General features: G+C 42.5%; 1 protein-coding gene across 1 annotated transcript; it reads left to right on the top strand.

Annotated features, from left to right (window-relative positions):
* The first annotated feature begins 1,908 nt into the window (after positions 1–1,908).
* Positions 1,909–8,035, top strand: NPPC (natriuretic peptide C). Its single transcript, XM_088467445.1, has 3 exons — positions 1,909–2,142; positions 4,615–4,902; positions 6,228–8,035. Exons 1-2 carry the CDS (start codon positions 1,909–1,911, stop codon positions 4,876–4,878), a joined length of 498 nt encoding a protein of 165 aa, XP_088323571.1. The 3' UTR covers positions 4,879–4,902; positions 6,228–8,035.
* Positions 8,036–26,621: the final 18,586 nt, after the last annotated feature.

Below are 26,621 nucleotides of genomic sequence, written 5' to 3' on the forward strand. Positions count from 1 at the left end.
AGATTAGGTGGTGTTTTTAATAAAATGTACTCAGAATATTGGTATTTACAATAAATGAACACCCTTCAGGGGGTGATGGGTAAGCGTGTATCCTTACACCGGTACCTGTTTGGGGGGGAACAAGTCCAGAAAGTGTGACATAAATTGTCTGCACTTCTCTGAGAACGATCTATGGCTCAATAAAAGTCTAGATAATGTAGTTACAGTGAGCACACTACTTTTATTGAGCCATAGATCGTTCTCAGAGAAGTGCAGACAATTCATGTCACACTTTCTGGATCCCCCCCAAACAGGAACCGGTGTAAGGATACACGCTTACCCATCACCCCCTGAACGGTGTCCTAGTCTAGATTACACTATGAGACAGCAGCTAAAGATTGGAGCAACATTTTCTGATCAGTAACGACGAGAGCGGAGAAGTCACTACAGCACTGCAACCATTTATCTGTTGCTTAGTGCAGGTATACAGATGTGACTTCAGTTGCATAATAAGGTATATACCAACCTTGAGTTATTACTATTATGAATGAAATGGTCACATCCTGTCACTATCTCTATACAGTGCGTGACGTTCTGTCCTAATAGCAGAAGAGGACGTCCTGACGATCACCTGCGAGGAGATCCCTATCAGTGTGCCTGGCACTGTGCTGTCCTGGAAGCAGCTTCCTCATCATACGAGCCGCATCAGCCACCACTTCAGAGACTGGTAACTGCCGGCTGCTGTATGATCTTCACATCACAGCCGGAGACTTCATTCTTCAGGTGAAGAGTATGAGCACAGGCTACGCCGGCATAGACGCAAGGAAAGGAGAGGCAGATGTAGGGCTCCTATTACAGATCGGCAACCTGTGGCTTTCCGATTGCTGAAGCGTTGCCAGCTCCAATGTAACGTAACAATTCCCTCTTCACTGTAGTAGAAGGCTGTGAAAATAATGCATAAGAAAGCAGGTGCCATCACCAGACAATGCTATTGTGTAATGTAACATACACTGTTCTGTCCTGTAATTCAGCGCAGCACTGTGCTCCGCATACTGTACAGAGAGCAGCTCAGATACAACCCGTGTAACAGCGTTTCCCATTTTCTTCCTTCATGCAGGGAAAGATGAGAAACGCAGCACAGAGGATTTCCAGCATACAGACATCAGCATTAAGTAGAGATGGCTACATACTATCATACACCTTCATTAGTTAGAAGTGTGCAGCAATCATACACCTTCATTAGTTAGAAGTGTGCAGCAATCATACACCTTCCTTAGTTATCATACACCTTCCTTAGTTAGAACTTAGAAGTGTGCAGCAATCATACACCTTCCTTAGTTATCATACACCTTCCTTAGTTATCATACACCTTCCTTAGTTAGAACTTAGAAGTGTGCAGCAGAGACAGCTGCCCTGGGAATGACTGGAGACTAATACCATACAGTACATGTCTGAGCGCCCTAGACTTCGCGCTGCTGCTACTGTTTTCCCATTAAAATGAGGTTTGCAATTTATGTTCAAACATTTCTGCTTTGTGCTTCCTTTCATTGTAATGAATAAAGCAGATTTTTTTGAGAGTGCCAAAATACATTAACCATTGAGGTTCATAATTGAAAAAAAAAAAATCCTTTAATTTTCCAGAATGACAAGTGTAGTGATGTGATGGTGTAAGGGAAACCTCTCACCCTCTCCCTTGCCTAACCCCACACCCTGGCTTTCCTGGAATGGAAGCTGCCCCATTATTCCAGGGGGTTTATTGGATGCTGAACCCTGACTCACACCACAGCCTCCCTCCTGCCCCATCCTAAGCAGTAAACAAACAAACAAACAGCTCCCTCCAAGAGGTGAGAGAAAGGGTTACAGCATCGGAACCGCCTACCGTCCAGTGACGTCACTGCTTGGGGTTTATAAAATGAATGGGGTGTTGATATGAGTTACAGAAAGAGTGAGGAGGAGGCGGAGGGACGGAGTGATCTGCAGCTCCTCTGTCTGCTACTTGTATTGTCTTATTGCGCTCACACTTCAGGACTTTTTTTTTTTATCCTGAGGAGACTGAATCCTAGAGTTAGGATGCACTTCTGCCATATTGTGGGCTGGGGACTAGTGCTGGCTGTGCTGTGCTTGGGGACGGAGGCAAAGCCCGTTGTTCAGGCACATCAGAAGGTAAGTGTCCACCTGAGAAATTCTCCTTTCTATTTCTTGTATGTTTCTTTTACAGCTGTACCCATGCCATACTGGCACTTTCTGTAGTTCCCCACACTTTATATGAGCCCGGGACCCTGTGCCCACTATATGCCCCTCAGCCCCTTTCTCCTCCACATAAGCTTTATCTAAGGGTAGTTATTCTACAGCAGGAAAAAGAGCAACATAGATGGAGATAGATAGAGAGATAGATACACAATACAATTAAACAAATTACAACACTGCTGTCAAAACTACTTCTATATGTAATTACATTGTCATTTCCATTTTTCCTTTCATAGAATAATGCAGGTGTTGATTTATAAGTCACAGTGTAACTGTTTAGAAAATGAATTGGGTGAAGAAGATATTTCTGACCATTACAAGAGTACAGTGCTGTTAGAGTCATTTCAATTATTACTAAGTAGTATTTATTAAGTATTGATCTGTGAGGATAATGTGATTTTGGCCACTAACATCAAGCAGCCAAGTTCACACAAACAACACTGAGACTTCTCATGTAGACTCCAGGTGTCTGGCTGGGTACCAGAGGATGCGCGGATGGAGAATGGGGGAGTTTATAATAGCAGATGGTTTCTAAAATAAAAAAAGTCATGCTAGTATTGCAGTAATGATATTCAGCATGGAAATAGGAATAGTAAATATTATTTGAGAGCTAACAGTCACTAATGGAGAGGTTGAAAATATGTAAATGATTCTGTCTATTGTGGCCTTTATTAACCTCATGTTGAAAGGTTGATCACTGGCAATATATACACTAACATAACAACCTTGATAACTTATTTTGAAGAAATGTCAGAGTCGAGCCTGTTTGTTCTTTTGTATGGCATAGAATACAGTATCAAGCCTACTAAATTAGTTTAGCAGGTGGTCATCTAACATTATATTTAAATCATAGAGAAACGTACATGGTAGGTGCAACAGCCAGAAAGAAAAACAGCCAGTTTGTGATTTTGGTTATTATTAGCACTAATATTAATGAAAAAAGTAAATGCTGAGATTAAAATCTAGGATAATATGTGTCATTTTGTGCACTGTCATTGACATTAGTGAATGTGAAAGCATTTGAATTAACAACAAAGCCAAGATAATGGATTGTTTTATTGTGTAAACTATGGTCCACTAGTTATAATGTGGGTACATTACCACTACTGGCATGGAATGGGTTACTAAGTAGGTGAAGAAAACCTGACATAATGCACTGACAGACAATCCCTAGCTCAGAGTCCACCACCTAGTCAGCAAAACACCACCAGTCAGTGATAATCTAGAAATACAAGCTTTTATTGCTCTATATGCCCCTATTAAAAGTATTGTATGTGCCGGACGTGACTAGCTCACCCCAAGACTGTTGCCTGCTTGTTGGATGGTTGATATGAAAGGACAGAAGACAAATTCTCAAATACTGTTAACTTTTTATCAAGTTATCTCTTAGTTTATCAATTAGGATAGCTGAGATTATCAATGGAAAAGTGTGTTACATGTTATCTTAAAAACCATGTCCGCTAGTTACCCTTAATGAGTGCATATGAATGTTGGTTTTCCAATGTCACTCTTATCTAATATGTGCAACAACAGAGGTGAATTCACAGTTCCTGAATCAGAGTACAGAGCAAATAAAAAAGGAGCAATTTGCTCCTGGAACAAACCATATTGCAACACACGGGGGTATATTTACTAAAGTGCTGTTTTTTTGAACTGGAGATGTTGCCTATAGCAACCAATCAGATTCTACTTAACATTTATCTAGCCCCTTCTAGAAGATAATAGCTAGAATCTGATTGGTTGCTATTGGCAACATCTCCACTTCTAAAAACCCACACTTTTGTAAATATACCCCAAGGGGTTCAAGTGAAATGATGTTTTTGCATGCAGGGATAATACAGCTTTTTTTCATGTAGTGAACAAATACTGAGCAGCTCTGTTTTTACTGTCAAATTTAATATTAAGCTAGAACATGCCTCTTCCCAATTACAAATCTCTGTGTACATATTACATTTTCCTCACCTACAGTGCAACATGGTTTTGCCAGAGTGCAAATTGCTCATATCTTTTTATTTGCTCCCAATTCTGAATCAGGCCTAGTTACAAGTGTTACATGCACAGTAGTTCTTTCCAAGGGTAAACCAGTTTAGTTTACCTGCATGCATTTTTGGTTAAAATGTCAAGATGAAATTTACATTAAAATATTAAGTGGGACTGGCTTTGTTTTGTTTTTTTTTAGTATTTGTTATAATATACTCTTGTTAATAAGACCATGTCATCTTGTGTTTTACTGAAATCAACAAAAACTCACAATCCTCTTGTTTTTGCCAATACCCACCTCGTTCTTTGTCCACATTTCAATGCCTATTGGCATCTGTCTCACTTCATTGTACAATTCTACATATTGCAGACTCATAAATCCTTGCATTTTGTCTCTTCATCTTTCAGTCTTTACGCACGTTACTAGGGGAAGAATTGGCTGAATATTTAGCCTCTGGGGAGAGGGGAGAACGAAACATTGATCCCAAAACTCGTGCTCGACTTCTGAGAGACCTACGTGCTGACACGCGCTCAAGGTCAGCTTGGACCAGACTACTCAACGAATACCCCAACACCCGCAAATTCAAAGGCATCAACAAAAAAGGGCTGTCCAAGGGCTGCTTTGGTCTCAAATTGGACCGTATCGGAGCCATGAGTGGCTTGGGGTGCTAGTAGTTGTAGCACCATCTTGTGGTGGTCAGTAAAAACTACTATATCACTTTTACTTTACCCTTTATTGCATGCTTTAAATAAATCCCACTAACATATTTTTTATTTTTATTCTCAGTCATAATATGTATTAATAACAAAAGTGTAAATATAATGTCTTTAAAAAGGATTTACAGGTTTTTAAACCTTTATTATCAAACTATTTATTATTAAATATCACCTTATTTTCTGTCACGTAATCATCTTTAAATTTAAACTATATGCAGTTTTATTATGCAACGTCTGCATTAAGGCAATCATGATACAAACAAAATAACAAATTACATTTTGGTAACAAACATAGACCCCCCTTCCCCCTACTTATATGTTGCCTATTACCTGCATGTCTGTAAAATATAATATCTAATATTTCAAAATGAACCTACAATGTAACATTTATAGCACAAAGAATAAAAATATATTTACAGCAATTCATTTGTATACATGTGGGGTCATTTATTGTAGTTTTACTATTAAATGCTATAAGCTTAAAGGGATGCCCGGACAAGCTAAAAACTACAAAATACTTTAGTTATTCTTCTTGACTATAGTTGTAAACAAGCCAGATTTCTTTTGTGGTGATATTTAAAATGATTGCACTTAAACAAAGTCCATGTGCTATAAATAGTTACTAATTTAATTATAACCACCTCAATCCAATGAATCGATGGCCTTTGTCGCAGTTCTGAGGTAGAAATAATTGACTGTTATTGCATTTATAGGAAAGAATACATAAAAATGGTGCATGCCTTTTATTTAGCTCTAAATACTGTACATTTCAGTGTGTTGTTTGCAAAAGGTTATAGTTCTTCTGTTGTATTTCTAATGCTACTGGGACACCTCCATGCATTTAGTGCTAAGTTATTACTTTGGGGAATGTGATATATCTCTATCAGTGGGGAAACCCTCAGCAGCTAATCTGAAGGACCCTGTAAAACAAGTGTGTTATCTCTCTGGTGATCATGGTAGCCATGTTCATCTCAGCCATTTGAATACTGAAGCTGTGATTTGGCACAAATATAGCTCTGTAAACTGAAGCAATAGATGCAGGATTTGCTTGCACTCAGAAATGTGTAGCCTGTGGAAGGAATACAGTGACAACTCAAGGAAAATGAATGATTTCAGGCCAGAGCTCTGCTTCCCAAGCTTCTGGCATTGAAAAACCTGGGGCTGTGTTATTAATAACTAGGATCATAATTCCATCTGCATTTTCCATGTGCTGTTACAAACTTGAAGTGCTGTATGAGAGAAGTCAGAAACCTGGCCTGCCATATGCTAATAACAGCACTAATCCAACGTATTTTCTCTTCCAGGCTCCCAACATTGACAACGGTTTTCTGATCACTGGTCATTATCCTGTCTTAGTGTAGACGCCCAGCTGAGAATCTTGTTTCCAGAAGATTCTGTAGTGAGGGGACGGGCCGGTATGATGGGACAAAGGACCTGCTGTTACCACATGTCTGTCATCATTTTTTTGCCAGCGTACAAGAGCCATACATGTGCATTTGCGTACATATATGTAATGAGGGCTGCCTAGATGTTTACATATCAGTGTTCAGACACGTGGTTCACTTTTCAGGTGGCCAAGCAGACTCTCACCTGCGTTCTCCACTCGTGAGGTCATTAGACTCTGTATGTGCAAAACCATTCCTAATTCATGGACTGTTGACATTTCAGCCTCATGGAAATCCTCTCCAGGTTACGGTTAAGCGATCACATGCCTATATTTTTATATCTCTACCCTGAGATTTAATCTTTGACAGCTCAATGTCTTCAGAATATGTTTCAGTTACTGTTTGGCGCTGTAATGAAGCACTGGAGTTTGGTTACCAACCTGCCATAACCATATTAATGACTATCCTCTACCAGAGAGGTCAATTATGCTTATACAACTGCTGCAAAAATAGGGGAAGACTGCAGTGCTTTCTGGGACAAAAGGTCGGTCTCAAAACTTTAGTAGCTGCTTAACTATTTTTAATCTTGTCTGTTAGACTAATGTCAGTTTTACGCTGATTTTGTGGCCAAGTAAATAAGCTCCAAATGACATGAACGTAATGTTTTTTTTTTTGTGTTTTTACTTTTAGACTCTTAGCTTTGTCACAGAGCTGCAAATTATTATAGGAAAACAGGGAATCCATCTTTTAATGTAGAATGACTTACAGCTGTGGTAAATAAATTCATTGGGCTTCCAACTGACACGACACACTAGCGTGATGTGTGACTTTGCAGAAACGGTCTAGAAGAGGAATGTCAATTTAGACAAGAGCCCCAGAACATTCCCAGCTCTAAATATAATAATAAATGTATCCGATATAACTTTTCAATAATTATCAGATCTTGACAATTTACATGGTGAACCACAGAGAGCTTACTGTCTCTGTTATGATATAGCTAATTGCATGGTTACATAATCTCAGAATTGGACAAATTCAGTTAATCTGTATGCAAAGGGTTTCAGTGAGGCTGTGCCAGACACACTGGACCGACCAGGCAAAGCACGCATAACGGAGTCTCTAGCCACTCCATCGGTTTCATGGGGAAGCCCACATTCTTTGTCAGAGAGAACAAATCCAGCAGTGCAGGGATTAGGTCTCCTGGGGTACTTGTATACATGAAGGGGGAGGGGGCCTGACAGAGCTATATGTAAATTCTCACCTTGCATCAATGTATTTATGTTGTAAAGCTATTTATATTGTTTATGAAGAGATATTTATAAAGAACTTTTATTTATGTAATGAATTGAACGGGGTCAAACATTGTAACATTTTGTCCTAAATAGTTGAAACGTTTTAAGATAAAAAGAAAAAAAAGTGGAAAAAAAAAAAAGTTCATTCCATGTACATCCGTAATGTGTCTTTATTTCTCTGTGTTTTGGGATTTCCAACAATGTAACTCTGAACACATGTGATAAGGAACACTACAGCTGTTAGTTATTGCTATAAGATATCCTCCATGGGTGGATGATCAGCACAAGTTCCATAGACTACTCATCTCGGTATCACACACAAAAGACTAGGCCATGTCTAGCAGACATTGATGAATTCACTATGTATGTTTTTGATGCATGTACTGTATGATTATATGTGTACGTGGAGTGTGTAGACATATCCAATTTATTTAAAAACTCTATACTAAGTGATATTTGTTTGTGTTTTGAAAGGCCAGTCCTAGTTACATACATGCCCTATAAATAAAGCTTAAAGGACAAATTGAAATTCCTTTATGGATCTGTATATGGCCTCCTGCAAATGATGATGCTTTATTTTTGTGGATTCCTTCTGATTTTTCTAGTTTATTCACCAAGACTTAAATAACACACAGATAGAACTGTTTATGTCTCTTGCCTTCAGCTATAACACAGCTAAGCTTTTCTTTGTGCATTGAATAGAGTTATAACCACAATACAGTTTTGTGTCATATCCGAAGCCAATGAAAATGGACAATTGACCGATTTTACAGTTCTGGTGAAAGACAAAAGTGGAGTGAGATAAAGTACCAACCATCAGCTTCTAACTCGTTTTACACAAACACAATTGCCAGTAGGCGCTTATCACTGACTAGAGAGGAACTATATATCATTTAGGTCAGCTCAGCAGCTGTTCTATATAACACTTTTACAAGAACTGCGCTATGTCAACATAATATGAAGCGCAGACACAATGTAAGAAAATAATACACTTTATTAAAAGGTTTGCTTAATAAATTAACATTAATGCATAGGTCCCAGCATATTGGTAAAAATCTATTGAAAATGACATATAAAAATATATGCATATAAAAAAAAAATAGTAATATTACAATATCATCACCAGAAGACCTTTACTCAAATCCAATATATATCTTGGAGAGTATTGTAGTATAAGTGTCCTGTAGATGTCAAAGTTTGAAATTAGTAATTCTGCATAAACATGCCACAAAGTTCCAAACAGTGGAAACAATTGTTATAAAGTCATTGGAGATACTAGTGTACGTGGGAGGGAGATATCTCTCTATAGAGTGGTAACTGTGGGCCTGATTCAGACCCACTCGCAAGCGGGTCGATGATGGGCTCTGCACACGCGCGGCGGCCGCATTGCTCGTGTGCAAGCCCCAGAGCGAGAGAAATTCTCTCGCTCTGTGGCTCACTACAACAGGGGCATCTGCGATGTTGATCGACAGCTCGTCCCGTTTTGTAGGCTGTCACCCACAGCTATGTGAGTGGCTAGGAGGCCGCACAAAAAAAAAAAAAAACGCCCTGATTCAGAGCGAGCGCTCTTTCAGAGCGTCCGTCTCTGAATCAGACCCTGTATCTCCACTAAGATGCAACAAAATATTCACATAGGTTCCATTTGGATAATATATTAGTTATTAGTGGCCAGATATTCCAGGCCGCTTACCCCAGCAGCGTGTACACAAGCGTCTCCGATTCGTCTGTTCCCTGCTTCGGCTGCCTCCATGGTCCGTATATAATGCTGGCGTCCTTGTGCTCTCACTAGGAATGAGACCGCCGTCTCTACCCTGTTGGGGGCGGTGACGACCAGGTACTCCCGTATCCAGGCAAGTTCCAGGGGGATGATGTAATATTCGCAGCAGGGTAAGTTCACAGTATAGATCCCAATAGCTGCTTGAGGGGAGAGTTACAGTAAGTAGTGGTTGAGACAGGCTCCCAGAACTCAGACCCATCTCCATGTGTATCTCCCCAGCCATTGACCTCACCGCACGTCACTGCGGCTGATTCTGAGTTGGACGCAATGCCGATAGTCACGAGAATGGGAAATGTTTTTCAACTCTGCATGCATCAAATTTGCTAAAAACTTGCACAGCACATGCATCCCGTGGTGTTAGCGCACAGAGTGGCAGGACCGATTGAGACGAGGCAATCTCTGAAATGTTTTGGAATGGTGTTAGGCGATCCTGGGAAGTGTCTGTTCAGACGCTCGGAGATGTACCCCACATGGTGAATGTGTTATGGAAGTGTCCTGAATGTGTTGCAGAACTAGTTGCGAAGTCAGGCGCTCTTCGCCTATATTGGAGAACATTCCAGCTCCGACGGAGATTCTGTACCTAGTATGGGGCTAGTGCAAGTTTCGATGGTTGTGTCTAAAGATGCATCAAGTGGGATTGTAGTGTGTAAACACACACAAAGCGGGCGCCCCACAGGCCTTGCACATTCAGATGCAAGCATGTAAACCAGGGAAGGACTTATTCTAGGATTTAGCATAAAGTTACAGACGCAACTTCGGAAAAAGAGGCACACATGGACGCCGCTGTAGCACAGTAAAGTAGAGGAGCGAGTTCTGCTGCTTCACATAACTTCTCTACCTACAGCCTCCTTGTGCATGCACAATCCCTGTCCTCCTTCCTCTGGAACATACCTCAGGATTCACTGGACTGTCCTGGGACATTTGGGACTGTTGGCAACATTGCATGAAAAGAATCTTTTGCAGTGGCATAGTAGACTAGATGTAGATGAAGTCAATGTGCCCATACCTATGTGGTAAACGAATGAAATATCTCATGCACTTTTTCTACTTTTGTATCATTGTTTTTTAATGCAATAGTTTTTAATTGATTTTAAATTGAATATAACATAGTAAAATAATACAAAATGATATATATAACACGGCAGATATGAGGAATCAGATACGATACACAATATATATTAGCGTAAGACATTATACACGAGCGACTGGCATTATATCAGAAACAGGATATACATCATACATGTAGAAATATTAAGAGCCCGAAGGCGCCTTCAGGGCACATATATCCGGATAGAAATATACAACAAAAACTTGCCACTTCTAGGCATATTGATTGCATATCTAACATTAAAGAATGACAAATATAAGAGAAGAAAGGGAGAAAAACTCCCATATCTCTGCCCGGATATGAGAACTACACACAAAAGAAAAAAATCTAAAAGAGAACAAACAAAACAAAACAACCCACCCCATAACCCCCCACCCTGTATAACCTAACCCCAACCTAGGTATACCTGGATCCCTAATTCCCCTCCCCATTCTGCACTAATCTACCTAAACCGCCCTCATCCATGTAACTATAGGATAACCCCCCCCTCCCCTGTTGAAGGATAACAAAAAAAAATGCATAACTAATAGAGACAATATACTAATGACCCTAAACTAGGTTAAACCGACTCCCGCCTTATAAACATAATATTGGTGTTCCTCTCAAATACAATACTTGGTATCACTCTAACATAAAAGGACATATTTACCAAACATTAATGCTGTGTGATGGTTTTCAAAAACAATAAATATACTGGTCCTGCCCCCGACTCCCCAAAAGAGAAAAAATAATAATAAGAAATACACAAGACTTTAACAATAAGTCCTGAGGACTCATCCCAGGACGTACAGGATACAGCAAAAAATTCTTGGATGAATTCTGTAGCTTCAACCCAACTGGACTGATCTTTAGATAAATCATGACAGAGTCTTGGTACTCAGGAGCTAATAGGGTATTAAGCCCAGTAGTGGGCACCGCCAATGGTCAGACTATATCCAGAGTGCGCCTCCATTGAAGGTGTGCATGTCGCTGTTACAGAATACTGGGGTCCATCCATAATGCCACCAAGATTAATAAGAAGCCTCTGAGTAGAGGCATTAATAGCCCGGAGAAGTTGCAATAAAGAGGCAGCCATATTTACTAATTCCCAGCTGAATTAATAACAGGATTATAGGTGCAATCAATACAGTGTGGTACACAAGTTACCAAACTGCAGAATGTTGGAAGTCCAGCACAGCAGGGACAATGAAATAGCAAGTCGGAAGGTGACCAGCGGCAAGATGGCGGCGGCTAGCACACCACCAGAGCTCACCCACAAATAACTAGGAGAGGAGACAGCAGGCATTAGATGTGGGGATGAAGCACCAGACAAGATGACAGCTGAAGCAGGAGTCGACAAAGTAGCACAGCCACAGCAATGATAAACTAGCAGGGAGAGCCCACTCTACTGAATCAGGTGCACCAGATCAGCCGAGGGATTCACATGACAGCTGAGGAGATCCGCGATATCAAGATGGCGATGGCACGCAACCAGCACTCTCTGAGCGCTACAGCAGACAAGCAGGATCCGAAGAAGAGGCGGACACCAGGGACCAGCAGCAGGATCGCAAAGAAGATGGCCAGGAAGTTGGTTGGAGACCCCAGGTAAGTACAGCTCCCTATACAGCTTCTGGAGCCGGAGACAGGGACATTGCAAGCAAAGAACCCAGCCGCTGAGACCACTGGGGATATAACATTAAAGGCATTCAGCATGATTCCACCTCTGAGCGCCTGATATGCAGGAGAAGGTACCCTCAACAATTGTAAGCTTAGAAAGGAACAAAACAAAAGTAGCAGGATTTTTGAAAGGATATAGGCAGGAGAGCCGGCCAAACGCACCCTTCTCCTAGCTACTCCAGGCCACGCCCCACTTTTGTATCATTGTTTTAGTCATGAGAATAAGTTAAGTGATTTAATATATTGCTACTTCTGCATAAAGTACATTTTCAGACATGCCAACCATTGTCATCAGGGAAACATTTGAATTTGCTAATATTTAAAATTTTTCTATGAAAAAACTTGAACGTACTTAGGGCCTGATTAACATGATAGCAGCTGTGATAGCACTAATATGGTAATGCAGCAGGAGGCATCCTGCCTCCTGCATGCACTACTGATCTGAGTTGCGTTCTAGAATGCAACATCGTATTGTCTGCGTGACCCTTGGCCAGCTAAGTGACCCATGGAGTCACACAAGTCAGGCGCCACAGATGCTAAAATGAGGCCAGGAAATCTCCATCAGCTGACGGAGATCCTGACCTCATCACTCCCACACAATGGCAGCGACATGCCTCCGTTTTAGGAAACAGAGGCTGTCACCACCCCCCTCCCCACCCAGGAACGGCAGTAGACCGTCAATCAGTGACAGTCTGCTGCCGAACTGCATGTGAGACCGCAATATGGGTCCGGCACATGCACAGATTCCCGAACATCGAGAATCTGCGTCATCCATTCAACTGCGTCCTCTGCTGAATCAGGCTTTTATTTAAAATACACTTTTTATATAAAGTGAGTCTAGGCCAGAGGTTCCCAAATGCAGTCCTCAAGGCTCCCCAACAGTTCAGGTTTTAGAACTATCCATGGCGTGGCAAACGCAGGATTTCCAGAGGGGGGTTTCCAAATGCTTAGTTTTAGAGTGAGTGTGGCCTGTCAATGAAGAGGGCAGAATTAGTACTTAACCAGCTTTAATATGTGTCATACAAAGTGTATTGTGTGTAATAATTCCAGCATATACAGGACCAGTGATCACAATAAGCCATTAGATGCGTCTGTAGGCCATCCTGCCTGAGCTGAATGTATTTATTTTAGATGTGGGCACCATTCCAGACTATTGGAGCAAGTCCGGGAGCCTGGAGGAGCAGCAGAAGAACCTAGCACTGCCCTGGACATATACAGTATGTACATATTGGGCTCTATAGCAGTGCATCTCTAACAGTGCATGTTTTCCAGATCTTCTAGTTGGTGCACAGGTTATTTATTACCTGTAAAAAGATTTGTTACATGTAAAAAGATCCACAGGCAGTGCTAATTATTTCATTTGTGATACTGAGAAGAACATGCAGCATTAGTAACAATCTATTATATTACTATTTCTATTGCGGTCATGGTGTGGGCTGGGAAGGGGGTTTCCAGGCAGACGGAAACTCCCCCTGCGTTTGCCTATGCATGGCTCATCACAGGTGGTTAAATTAGAGTTTCTAATTAGGTCACCTGTGCTCAACCATGGATATCGCTAAAACTTACTTGCCTACTTTTGAAAAAAAACATTTCAGGGAGAGTGTGAAAGCAACACTCTGAGCGCGGTGGTAAAGTGTACTGCTACATCTGAGAGGCGTGCCATAATATTGATTTACATCCAAATGTAAATGAGCCCCAAAGCAGTTAGTAAGATTTACTCAGTGGTGTGCAGTCAGGGGAGGCAGAGCCTCCCCTGTCATACTCCTAAGATTTATATAAAAATGATTACAATATTACAAAGAAGATATTTAAAGCTTATAAACAACTTCTTTGTTTATTGTAATTATTTTTATAGTTAATACTCACCAGTTTTGTGGAGCTCCCTGGGACTGCAGGGAGATGAAAGATGAGGCAGCAACAGCACAGCCTCACTTCTGTATAGTCAGGCACTGCTTGCAGAGCTTTTGGATGTGTCATGTGACCAGGTAGTGCACTGCAGTGTTTAGATATCAGAGCTCCGTCAGCAGCAGCAAGAGAAGACACAGTGAAGCAGGAAGAAGACTCAATGGACACTTAAGCTTAGTGTACTGAGGGAAGAGTTACAGTGAGTAGGGCTCCCAGCACTCACACCCATCTACGAATGTGCCTCCTCAGCCATAGACCTCACCACACTGAATCTACTTATTGATGAAAACACACTGATACTTCTCAGATGCATGTAGCCATATGGATCCTTGGGGCAGATGTATGAAGCTCTGGGAAGTGATAAAGTGGAGAGTGATAAATGACCAACCAATCAGCGCCTGTCATTTTTCAAACACCGCCTGTAACAGGACAGTTAGGATCTGAGTGACTGACTGTTTATCACTCTGCACTTTATCACTTTCCAGAGCTTCATATATCTGCCCCATTGTACCTTATAACTAATGCAGGAGAATGATACTAATGATCCCATTTGAATGTATCTATCTCTGTTTTATTTTTTATATACCAGCTACATAATGGGGGTAAGGTGCAATCAGTGAGATTGCTAGACTCTTCAGGGAGTCTCCCTGACAATCAGGGAGAGTTGGCAAGTATGCTCTAAAACCTGAACTGTTGGGGAGCCTTGAGGACCACGTTTGGGAACCTCGGGTCTAGGCTATTTCAGTCAAACAGTAAACAAGATAAATTGGACTGGACAAATGTGTACATAATAATTTGGGTCTCTTATCACACAGCTAATTGAATGTGCCTATGTGTGTAAGTGCAGCCTGAAGTTTTAAAGTGTATGACTCAAACATTTGTAGCAATATAGAGTTATCAGTGCAGCAGTACTTTTGTTTAGTCACTGCTGTTACTGGATTAACATATTATGTGTGTATATGAGGATGAGCATGTTGGGGAAGTCTTCAGCTGTGTGGAATGCTTAGTGAGACAGTTTTTTAAACTTCGTTTGTTAGAACCTGTCTTTGGAAACCATCCCAAACTATTTGCCTCTGGGACACATATCTCTCATCACTTTCTATTACACAGGTATCAAGAAGTGCTCTTTATACACAGATAGACAGACAAAAACACCACAGATGATAGGCAAGACATGACTTTCATAGGAATCATTCCATCTTTGTCACCAAATCTTTCAGGGTCACTGTATAAAATCTACAACCTCATAAACAAATCCCCTGTGAGGTGACTATAATAAGGAGTCCATTTATGTGGACCAATTTACTATGTACATTGCACTATGGAGGCATAAAAACACAATGGAGCTACATTTGGTGGATTATATATATATATATATATATATATAGTCCAAAACTGGCAAAACTTCTCAAGACAACATGAAAAAGGGGACAAGTTCCCCGAAACATCGACTATGACATAATAAAGTTACCCCGGAGAGGGTCTTACTTACGATATATTGAAGTCTTTGAGTGCCGCCTTTTTGCAAGTTTTGGACTATTTGTGGGGAGCAATACCCCGTTGGAGGGCACCAGAGCAGTTTGGAAATGAAAGGACTGGTGAGTGCCGGGTTCCATTTGCTATATATATATATATATATATATATATATATATATAGGGGGGGAGTGGGTACAGATTGCCCGGGCTTCCTGAGGGGCCCGGCGGTGGCCCAGGTCTGGCGGCCACCCCTCCCTCCCTCCCTCACAGCAGCCCAGCTGCAGTGGGAGACTGCAGTCTCCTATGCCTGTGGGGGGGAGAGATCACACTGATCGCGCCCCCCCTGGCTTTGAGCAGGGCTGAGGGGGCTCAGAGCGCCCCCCTCCCCTGCCTGCTTCGCGGCACTGTAAAGCTTTTTTTTTTTTTTCGGGAAAGGGGTGTGGCCACGCCTCCCGCAATTAGGGCGCGCCCCGTTACCCGGACCCGCCGCGGCACTTGCATATATATATTGTACATATATATTAGGGATGTGCAGGCTCGGATAGGTTCGAATTGGCACGCCAAGTTCGGATTTTTCCCTCCAAAAATCGGGTCTTAGAAAGAGGCAAAACATCATCTTTCTTGGACAAACATCATCGTCCATGGAGTTTTGTCAAGGAATGAACTTGGCGGGAAAATTCGAACCTATCTGAGCCTGCACATCCCTAATATATATATATTAGAGACTTTGCAACTGTGTAGCTAGTAGACCTCCAATCTAGTGGCTAGTGTATAGTAGATTTCTTATATGTTAGGTTGTATGACCTTAAATATAGTAGCTAGTATATAAGGCAAGCACCCAATGTGGTGGCTAGTATATAGTATCCTTCAGGACACAAAATAAGATAAATCTGTGTTGTATTGTATATACATTATAGTATTTTAAACCTTGTAGTTGGTATGTAAAGCAGACCTCCAAGCTATTGTTTAGTAAGCCTAAAATTTAGTGGCTAGCGAATAGTAGTACTTCAATTTGTTGGCTAGTGAATAGCAGAGCTCCTATCGGTACAAAGCATGGGACCGATGAGCCATGCTTCTACAACTGATTGCCCTTTCCTACACTCAGCTCATCCTTGTCCCTTCTGATTGCGACCCTGAAAATATCCATACAGTTTTCATGTGAATAATAAATATAGCATCCATAGCAAAATCTGATATAAATGCTGTATGTTCTAGTCTTTATGTAAATAATCATGCAAAAATAAACTAGAAGTTCTCTTTTACAATTAGATACGTTTATCCCATCCCCTGTAGTGCATGCGGGGGGAGGCAATCTTGTCTCTGTCTCTGCAGTGTTAGCAGGCAACCTGCGGCCGCGATTGGAGCTGCCGCACATGTGCATCAGTTCCTCAGGCAGAGAGCTCTGATCGGAGGAGCTCTCTGGACTAGATACAGACAAACGAGGGAGCTGAGGTGCATGCACAGCAGCAGCAGCTCCAAGTCCGCTCACATGCCAACTGGTATGGGACCCTAGCTGCGGCAGTGAGCCTCCTCAGCCCTTTTGCGAATACTATATGCTATGTGTGTGTGTGCTATGTGTATGCTGCTTGTGTACTGTATGTGTGCTATGTGTGTGTGTATGCATGCACACTTGTGTGTGTGTGTGTGTATATATATATATATATATATATATATGAAAACTCTCATCCTGCGTTTGAAACTGATCCCTAATACAAAGAGATCTCCTCCTAGTACTCAGATATCAGAATTCAGCACTCAATCTTTCAAAAACACACACATAATTACTTAAGGTGCCTACACATAACGATTTTTTGAACGATATAACTATAACGACGTCGTTATCGTTAAATCGTTTGTACAATCGTTCATCATTTTAGGTGAACGATGATCGTCCATTCTGACTGTCCAACAAACGATTTTAGTTCAGAAAATTGTTCATGTTGTACAGAATGACTGATAAATGATGAACGATTTCCATTCACTGTATGCATGATTAAAAAATCGTTCATCGTTCATGAAAATCGTTCAGTAATTTAGTAACCAACGATTTTTAGTGAACGATTTTCGTTCACTTTTTCAATGGAAAATCTGAACGAAAATCGTTCACTAACATCGTTGGTTAATAACATCGTTGTGTGTGTATGCAGCTATAGCGCTCTTGTCACTTCCTAATGCATACTAATAGACTTTTATTTCTTCCAATACGGAAACATCTGGGTCAGGCAACATAAATCCCATTAGCATTACTAGAGGATAATACAGGAAACCATATAATATTTTACATATTACATACCTTTTTTTTATCTTAAACGCTCTCCTACTCTTGTTCTGTACTCACTAATAGCTGGTATCAGGACATGCTCCTCAATCTTTTTCATAGCTGCTAAAACATGGATAGAATTTCAGAGAACATGACTAAGAAGAAATTTGTCTCAATAAGCTTTACTTTCTTTTATTAGTACATGTGGATTGTTCCCATCTTTCTGAGGAGGAGCGTCCCGCAGAAGGACTTTGGAAAACTTAAAATCCCAACAGTACACATATTTTGGACATCTCATCCTAGGACATACTTGCCGACTATTTTGCTAGGTGGCAATTGGGGGCGGAGGCATGACGGTCTGTGTCATTAAGCCCCGTCCCTAACAGTAAATTGCAGCCATTTGTGCAGATTTAAATAGGGGTGGAGTCAAATGACATGATTCTGCAAGAAGTAAGCCCCGTCCCTACAAGGGGACCCGCGATTGTCGCGGAAATTCTCCCCATTCTGCCTATACATATCACGTTTCGGCATTAAAATACATGATGATAGATTGGATCCCTCCACCTAGAAGAGGCGGAGACCGTAGCCTCTTGCTCTTAGTAAGGAATCTTATTGGATCCACAGGTTAGAGACAATGGCTCAAAGGGGTTAAATGAATATAATCATCTGAATCACTTCATATAAAAACAAGATTTTTTATTTTATATTTTTTGGGTTTTTGGTTTTCTCAGATGCCCATTGCATTATTTGCATAATATATTTTGTTTTTGTTTTATTTGGGTGATGGTTCTACACTTTGGACCTGATTCAGACCCGCTCGCTCTGAGCGATATTCTCCTATCTGCGCATGCGTATAATTTGCAGTGCGCATGCGCAAGCCATTAGTTGCGATCTGATTTTGTTGGCTCCTAAGCCACTATCAGCTCGCTACTTTGAGTGATAGATAGTGCCGTTTGTGGGTGGTAACGGGAAGGTGCTTGTAAACGGGGGAGTGGATGTGCGAATGCAGGCGTGTCTGACTGCCAAAACAGCATTTAAAGGGCGTGCATAATTAGCAAAGTAGCGTCATTGTACACGTCACCTGCATGTATTTCAGCCAGCGCTGATCACTGTGCTTGCGGAAGGCTAAGGCAACCCCAAGGGCTGCGAGCAGCTCCGATGGCCTAGATTAATCCTTCATTTCCTGGAGATGACGTGTGTTGCGAGTGGCAAGGGGGCGTCTTCAGACATTTGCGAGCGCACTTTGCCATAGCTCGCTAAAATATAGTGGGCGACCTTACGCGACACAGTGCGAGCGCTTCATTTAAATATCCGGCCCCTTTTTGCCAGCGAGCGATCACATCTAGCAAGCAGCTCTGAATCAGGTCCTTTGTTTCATGAATTTTGCATTGCTAAATGTGTATATTTGGTGCCATGCTCCCAGAGCCATTTTATAAATGTACCTATAGACAGGCCGGATTAAGGTCTTTTGGGGCCCCTGGGTCCCAAACAATTAAATCAAAGTGAATTAATGGGCGGTTATAAAAAAAAAGTATAATGTATCAACCAGTGCTGACGGCTTAATGGACATGTTCCTTGCGCACTACAGATATGGTATGCCACACTGTGGTTAACTGCAGATTAGGCACTCTCAAAGAATGAGATTGCTGTCACTCACAAAATGGTGGAGCTGCAAATTCACAGAATTGTGTGCTCATTGGAATACACACAGGGTGTGATGGCATACCATATCTGTATTGTGCAAGGAACACGTCCATTAAGGCGTCAGCCTTGATGATCGGAATTTCATTGCTTTTTGGAGTTTGAGTGGCAGAAAATCAATAGGTTTTGTGAATTTTCAGATCATGTCTAAGCAGCCTTAATGAGACATGTGAAACCGTAAGGTTTTTTTGTCTATGGAACTTCATAGCTTTTATAAAATTTATTAACTATCAGGGTTTGGATGAGCAAACCAGGCCACCTGCAGGGGAGAAGGGCAACAAAATGGTACACTAACACAAGTGGAAGAGGGGACAGCACACAGGAGGTTGGTTTGGGAGGTGTAGAGTGCAAGACGGCTACAGGCGTGTGGGGTAGCAGCAATGCAGAGCAGTGGCAGCGGTGCAGTGCAAAGGGGGCATCAGTAGGCGACAGAGGGCTCACTGGTAGTGCGTATGCACCTCAGATAATCAAATCAATAAGTCACAGATGCAGCAGTGAGATCCATCTATGCATCTGTTAAAAATTGAATGTGTAAAAAAAAAAAAAGGAAGGACCAGCACCGAGCTTTGGAGCCCCAGTACTGGTTGTGCTACACACAGGGGACAAACGACATAGGGGCCCCCCGTATGAAGCACAACCAGCACCAGGCTTTTGAGAACTAGTCCTGGTTGCCAAAATACATTTAGCGCAACCAGCACTGGGCTCTGAGTCGGTTCTGGAAATACAGGGGGAAAAAATGCATAGGACCCCCCCCTATATTTCCCGGAGCCAGCACTGGACCATTTCTAGCAGGAGGGTGATGCCACAGCCAGGGGAGCCCTTTCAGCGGGCCCCCCAGCAGCAGCATCACCCCTGACCGCTAGTCAGCCCAGGCCGGGGATCCCAGGGGAGTTGGGGACCCCCCCAATAAAGGGGTCCCCCCTCTCCAGGACACCCCCGGCTGATAGCCCAGGGCTAACCCCAGCACCCCTGGGCGGTGGGTGCTGGGTTGATGTGTGTTGCGTGGTGCATATGTTTATACTGTATATATTGTCTTTTTGCAGTAGTACTAGAGGACCCAGCAGGCATCCCCGCATACTGACACTTGGAGAACCACAAGTACCTGCAGGCGGGGCACTATGGGCCTGCTGGTACCTATAGTACCCATGCAAAAGAAATATTCAAATAAAACAGAGTCTTAAATCTTTTATTTAATGGGACCTTCACCTGGAGGGCGACGGCCATTAAGCTGTTTTGTGTGGCCGTCGCCCATCCAGGGCTTCTGCAGCGTCTTCACCTGGATGGCGATGGCCATTAAGATCTTTTGCGCGGCCGCCGCCCATCCAGGAATTCCCGGCATCTTCATGCTTCAGCTGGTCTTTCCAGCTCGCCGGCCCTCTACTGAATGGACGGGGCTCGCACTGCTGGCTGTATTTAAGCCAGCCGAGGGGGCGGGATGATGACTTCGCGAGCCGTAATTGGCTCGCGGCGGCCATCTTTGAATTTCAAAAATGGCGCTGAGGTGCTATTTTTGAAATGGGCGCCGCTGCCGTATTCGGCAGAATGGCTGTCGGGGACTGGATCCTCTCAAATCTAGGGCCAATGCCCTCACCGCTGCCGGACCCTCCGCTGACACCCGCGACCCACCGCCGATGTCCCCGCCGCCGCCACATCCGTATCCCCGCCGCTACCATTGCCCGCTATCACCCGCATATGATGGCCATCTTTGTGCACCCAAATGAAGCCACATTTACTACACCTGCTGGAGGCTCCTACTGCAGCTGCGCAACAAGTTGAAAAGTCCTATCTTTATAATGGTGCATTCTTGAGGTAATAGTTTAAAAATTGTTACTTTCTAATTTACCTGAACCCCAAAAGCATGTACCCTGGCACAATAGCTACCTAATAAAACAAACCCCAAGTCTAAATTCCACCTCTACCAAAATCCCCCATAGACTATAGCAGAAAAAAGATCCTAATTGAGAATGTCAGAAAAATGTGACAGTTGGAGCTTTAGAGTATTCCCAAATCCTCATTTTTTTGTTTTTGCCCTGAAATTTGGCAAGCAGAACCCAGTGACAGTTCTACCCGGCCATGCCAAATTTCAGATCCGTACCTCTAATAGCTTTTGAGGTGTAGCCCCTTGAACACCCTGCCCCCCCCCCCCCCCCGCCTTTAGAATTCTCTATGGAGAAATCAGTTTTTTTAGATGCAGCCTTAATATAAGGGCACAACTGTGGCCTTATTATATATATATATATATATATATATATATATATATATATATATATATACACACACACACACACACATATACAGTCAGGTCCATAAATATTGGGACATTGACAGAATTTTCATATTTTGGCCTCTATTTCCCACCACAATGGCTTTGAAATGAAACAAACAAGATGTGATTTAACTGCAGACTTTCAGATTTAATTTGAGGGTAATTACATCCAAATCAGGTGAACGGTGTAGGAATTACAACGGTTTCTATATGTGCCTCCCACTTTTTAAGGGGCCAAAAGTAATGGGACAAACTAAACAATCCTAAATCTAACTTTCACTTTTTAATACTTTGTTGCAAATCCTTTGCAGGCAATTACAGCCTGAAGTCTGGAACGCATAGACATCACCAGACGCTGGGTTTCATCCCTGGTGATGCTCTGCCAGGCCTCTACTGCAAATGTCTTCAGTTCCTGCTTGTTCTTGGGGCATTTTCCCTTCAGTTTTGTCTTTATCAAGTGAAATGCATGCTCAATCGGATTCAGGTCAGGGGATTGACTTGGCCATTGCATAACATTCCACTTTTTAGCCTTAAAAAACTCTCTGGTTGCTTTTGCAGTATGCTTCGGGTCATTGTCCATCTGCACTGTGAAGCGCTGTCCAATGAGTTCTGAAGCATTTGACTGAATATGAGCATATAATATTGCCCAAAACACTTCAGAATTCATTCTGTTGCTTTTGTCAGCAGTCACATCATCAATAAATACAAGGGAACCAGTTCCATTGGCAGCCATACATGCCCACGCCATGACACTACCACCACCATGCTTCACTGATGAGGTGGTATGTTTTGGATCATGAGCAGTTCCTTTCCTTCTCTTCTCATCACTCTGGTACAAGTTGATCTTTGTCTCAGCTGTCAATAGGATGTTGTTCCAGAACTGTAATGGCTTTTTTAGATGTTGTTTGGCAAACTCTACTCTGGTCTTCCTGTTTTTGTGGCTCACCAATGTTTTGCATCTTGTGGTGAACCCTCTATATTCACTCTTGTGAAGTCTTCTCTTGATTGTTGACTTTGACACATATACACCTACCTCCTGGAGAGTGTTCTTGATTTGGCCAACTATTGTGAAGGGGTTTTTCTTCACCAGGGAAATAATTATTTTGTCATCCACCACAGTTGTTTTCCGTGGTCTTTTGGGTCTTGAGCTCTCCGGTGCATTCTTTCTATTTAAGAATGTTCCAAACAGTTGATTTGGCCACACCTAATGTTTTTGCTCTCTCTCTGATGGGTTTGTTTTGATTTTTCAGCCTAATGATGGCTTGCTTCACTGATAGTGACAGCTCTTTGGATCTCATATTGAGAGTCGTCAGCAACTGATTCCAAACACAATTGTCACACCTAGAATCAACTCCAGACCTTTTACCTGCTTAATTGATAATGAAATAACGAGGGAATAGCCCACACCTGTCCATGAAATAGCTTTTGAGTTGATAGTCCCATTACTTTTGGCTCCTTAAAAAGTGGGAGGCACATATAGGAACCGTTGTAATTCCTACACTGTTCACCTGATTTGGATGTAATTACCAAGAAAAGAGATCTCAGACAGTATATATATATATATATATATATATATATATATATATATATATATATATATATATATATAATTGGAGGTGCTACCTGTGGAGGCCATTGATATATCCACAAAGAAGAAATACAGGTGCACAACTCCAAATTAACTGATTATATATAAATAAATAAATTTTACAGTAAATACAATAGAGGTTTTTGGCATAATCTTGGCCAAGCTTATGGGCCTGCCCACCATATCCAGGTAACCTCTTGTCGGGCAGGTCCCTAACATACTAAGGCTCAAATCCAGAGCGCAGGACACCCCCAAACTAGCCCAGCCAATCCACCCCAAAACACCGCTCTAATAAGAAAAGTGAAGTGTTAAGAGCAGCCGCTGGCCGCATATAAATATAATAATAATATTTAGACTGTGTTGTGCAGCTTTGGTTCATTTTTGGGGTGTGGGTCCCCCTAGATTGCTTTGCTGATCTGCTTCAGGGCACCGCAGTATAACACATTTTCCTTTAACACATTTTAATACTTCACTGTCTGTTTCCTTTATATATATGTATTTCACTTTTTTATTTTTATGCTTTATATGCGGCCAGCGGCTGCTCTTAACACTTCACTTTTCTTATTAGAGCGGTGCTTTGGCTGGGCTAGTTTGGGGGTGTCCTGCACTCTGGATTTGAGCCTTAGTATGTTAGGGACCTGCCCGACAAGAGGTTACCCGGATATGGTGGGCAGGCCCATAAGCTTGGCCAAGATTATGCCAAAAACCTCTATTGTATTTACTGTAAAATGTATTTATTTATATATAATCAGTTAATTTGGAGTTGTGCACCTGTATTTTGGATGTAATTACCCTCAAATTAAATCTGAAAGTCTGCAGTTAAAGCACATCTTGTTTGTTTCATTTCAAAGCCATTGTGGTGGTGAATAGAGGCCAAAATATGAAAATTCAGTCAATGTCCCAATAGTTATGCACCTGACTGTATGCATGCATGCATATATATATATATATATATATATATATATATATATATATATATATATAAATAAACATACGCTGTGGATGGTCGGTAAATTCTCTGGAACCCGGGTGCGCCCCTCCTAGCTCAATAAGCCAGTATATACTCACATTCCGAAGCACTGTCTTCTTCCTCCAGCATCAGGATCCGGTCTCCTGCTGCAGCGGTGTGTGTAAGTATGTTGTGTCAGTGTATTAAGTAGGTGTGTAAATATGTGTGTGAGAGCTCCCCCCTGGAGCCAAGTGCATCTACCAGCAGCAACCTCCCCTCCTAGCAACCCCCTAGCCCCCTCCGCAGTGCAACGATGGAGGGGAGATGACCAGGAGCCATGACCACCAGACTGGAAGTAAAATTTTGAGGGGTTTTCATGCACCGCAGAGTTTTCAGCACTGCATGAAAAAAAAAAAAAAAAAAAAAAAAAGCTTTTTTTTTTTTTTTCTTTCTAAATTGGATACCGCAGGTATTGGGAGCGCGCATACCCACAGTATTCCACAATTGGGCGCAAGGTCCACAGGATCTTTTGCAGAGAAAACCTTGCTCCCAATTATATATGCCCCTAATTGTCTCACACACACACGTCAGCCATGGTCACACACACACACTGCAGCTGGCTGTGATGGGCCTATTCACTTTCTCCACTCCCCCCTCTGTGCCGCCCAGGCAGTCACTTCACACAGCAAATAGCTTTCTTCCCACCCAGATACCATTGACCCCATAAAGTCATAGAAGCAAGAAAGAAGATCAGAAATGTGAGGACAGCAGGTGAGGGGGCTGGGTGGAGGCAGCATTTACTCCCATCAAGAAGTGGATGGGGCAGCATTTATTCCCACTAAGATGGGCAATAGGGTGATTGGGGCAGTATTTATACCCACCAAGATGGGTGCATTTGGGGCAGCATTATTCCCAAAATGGGCGGTGGGGTGGTTGGGGCAGCATTTATTCCCCCCCAAGATGTGGGCTTTTGGTGCAGCATTTATTTCCACCAAGAAGGGGGAGGGGCAGCAAATATTCCCAGTTTATGCAAGTGGCAACATTTATTTCCACCAAGATGGGGGCGGGGAAAGGCCATTGTTCTCCCTAACCCAGGGTACTAAAATACCTAGCTATGGCTCTGTTAGAACACCTCTGAAGTGCATAAGCTACAGTAGCACACCACCCCGGGTTCCAATCCGGTCAGCTATATACTAGAAACTAGAGGGTACAGTGGGCACAGTTGAAGACTGGTAAAACATTACCTGTCTGATGAATCTTGATTTCTGCTGATACATGCACATTGGTCAGAATTCAGCATAAAATTAATCTATGAATCCATCCTGCCTAAACAGCTCAGGCTGTTGAGCATGATTTAAATACCACAGCCTACCTTAAGATGGGTACACCTTACAGATATACCTGCAGATCGACTGATCTGCCATTGGCTATGCAGCACAACCGAAGCAATATGTCTGAACGACGTCGTTCACAGACATATCACTGGTACACACTGGCCGACGGGCACACAATATATATTGGGTGATTAATTGATCGGCCAATTTATCTGCCAGTATGTACCCACCATAAGTATTGTTGTTGACCATGTGCATCTCTTTATGACCAATGTCTTCTCATCTACTAATAGCTACTTTCAGTAGGATGCGTCATGTCACAAAGCACATGTCACGGATAGTGATCTCCCACACATGAGATCAATGTTCACAAGCGAGCACCTTTGGGATGCGGAGGAACAGGAAACTCTGTACATGAGTCTGCACCAACTGCATGATGGGGATGTAGTTAAACCAGCAGACACGATGCCACTGGCCTAAATCCCGACACGTCCTGCCCGACAAAGGACTTAAAATAGGCATCAAAATGCAGATGCCTACCTTAATCCTGACACCGGAAGACCGACCCCCGCCATCCCGATCGTCCTCTGACAGGTAGGAATAACACTACCTGGGATGGCCCTGGGATCTGGGGGGTTAAGTTAAGGGACCCCCGGGGGGACTTAGGGATAGGCACCCCTCCAGGGAAGGTTAGGCTAGGGGAAAGGGGGGGGGGGTTTAGGCACTAGGGGGTGGTTAGGCTCCCCTAAGGGAGGCTTAGGTTATTTACCTCTACCTGTCGGGATTTCGACCCGCCGGGCTGCCGCTGTCGATATTTGATCCGGCGGCTAGACAACAGCCGACATTACATACCGATTCCACATGATGTTATCAAGGCACCATGAACCAGAAACTCTAAGGAATGTTGTCCAGCACCTTGTTGACTCAAAGCCTGAAATAATTCAGACTGTTCTGGGGGCAAAGGGGCGTCCTACCCAGTACTTGAAATGTGTGCCTCATAA

The sequence above is a fragment of the Taudactylus pleione genome, unplaced genomic scaffold (genome assembly GCF_031769625.1).
Source record: "Taudactylus pleione unplaced genomic scaffold, aTauple2 ptg000010l, whole genome shotgun sequence".
Taxonomy (NCBI): Eukaryota; Metazoa; Chordata; class Amphibia; order Anura; family Myobatrachidae; genus Taudactylus; species Taudactylus pleione.

Excerpts from the sequence above, each read along its gene's own strand:
- NPPC (XM_088467445.1), top strand. The coding sequence starts at position 1,909 with ATGAGTTACAGAAAGAGTGAGGAGGAGGCGGAGGGACGGAGTGATCTG. Across the intron at positions 2,143-4,614 it reads TTGTTCAGGCACATCAGAAG|TCTTTACGCACGTTACTAGG; the intron begins GTAAGTGTCCAC and ends TTCATCTTTCAG.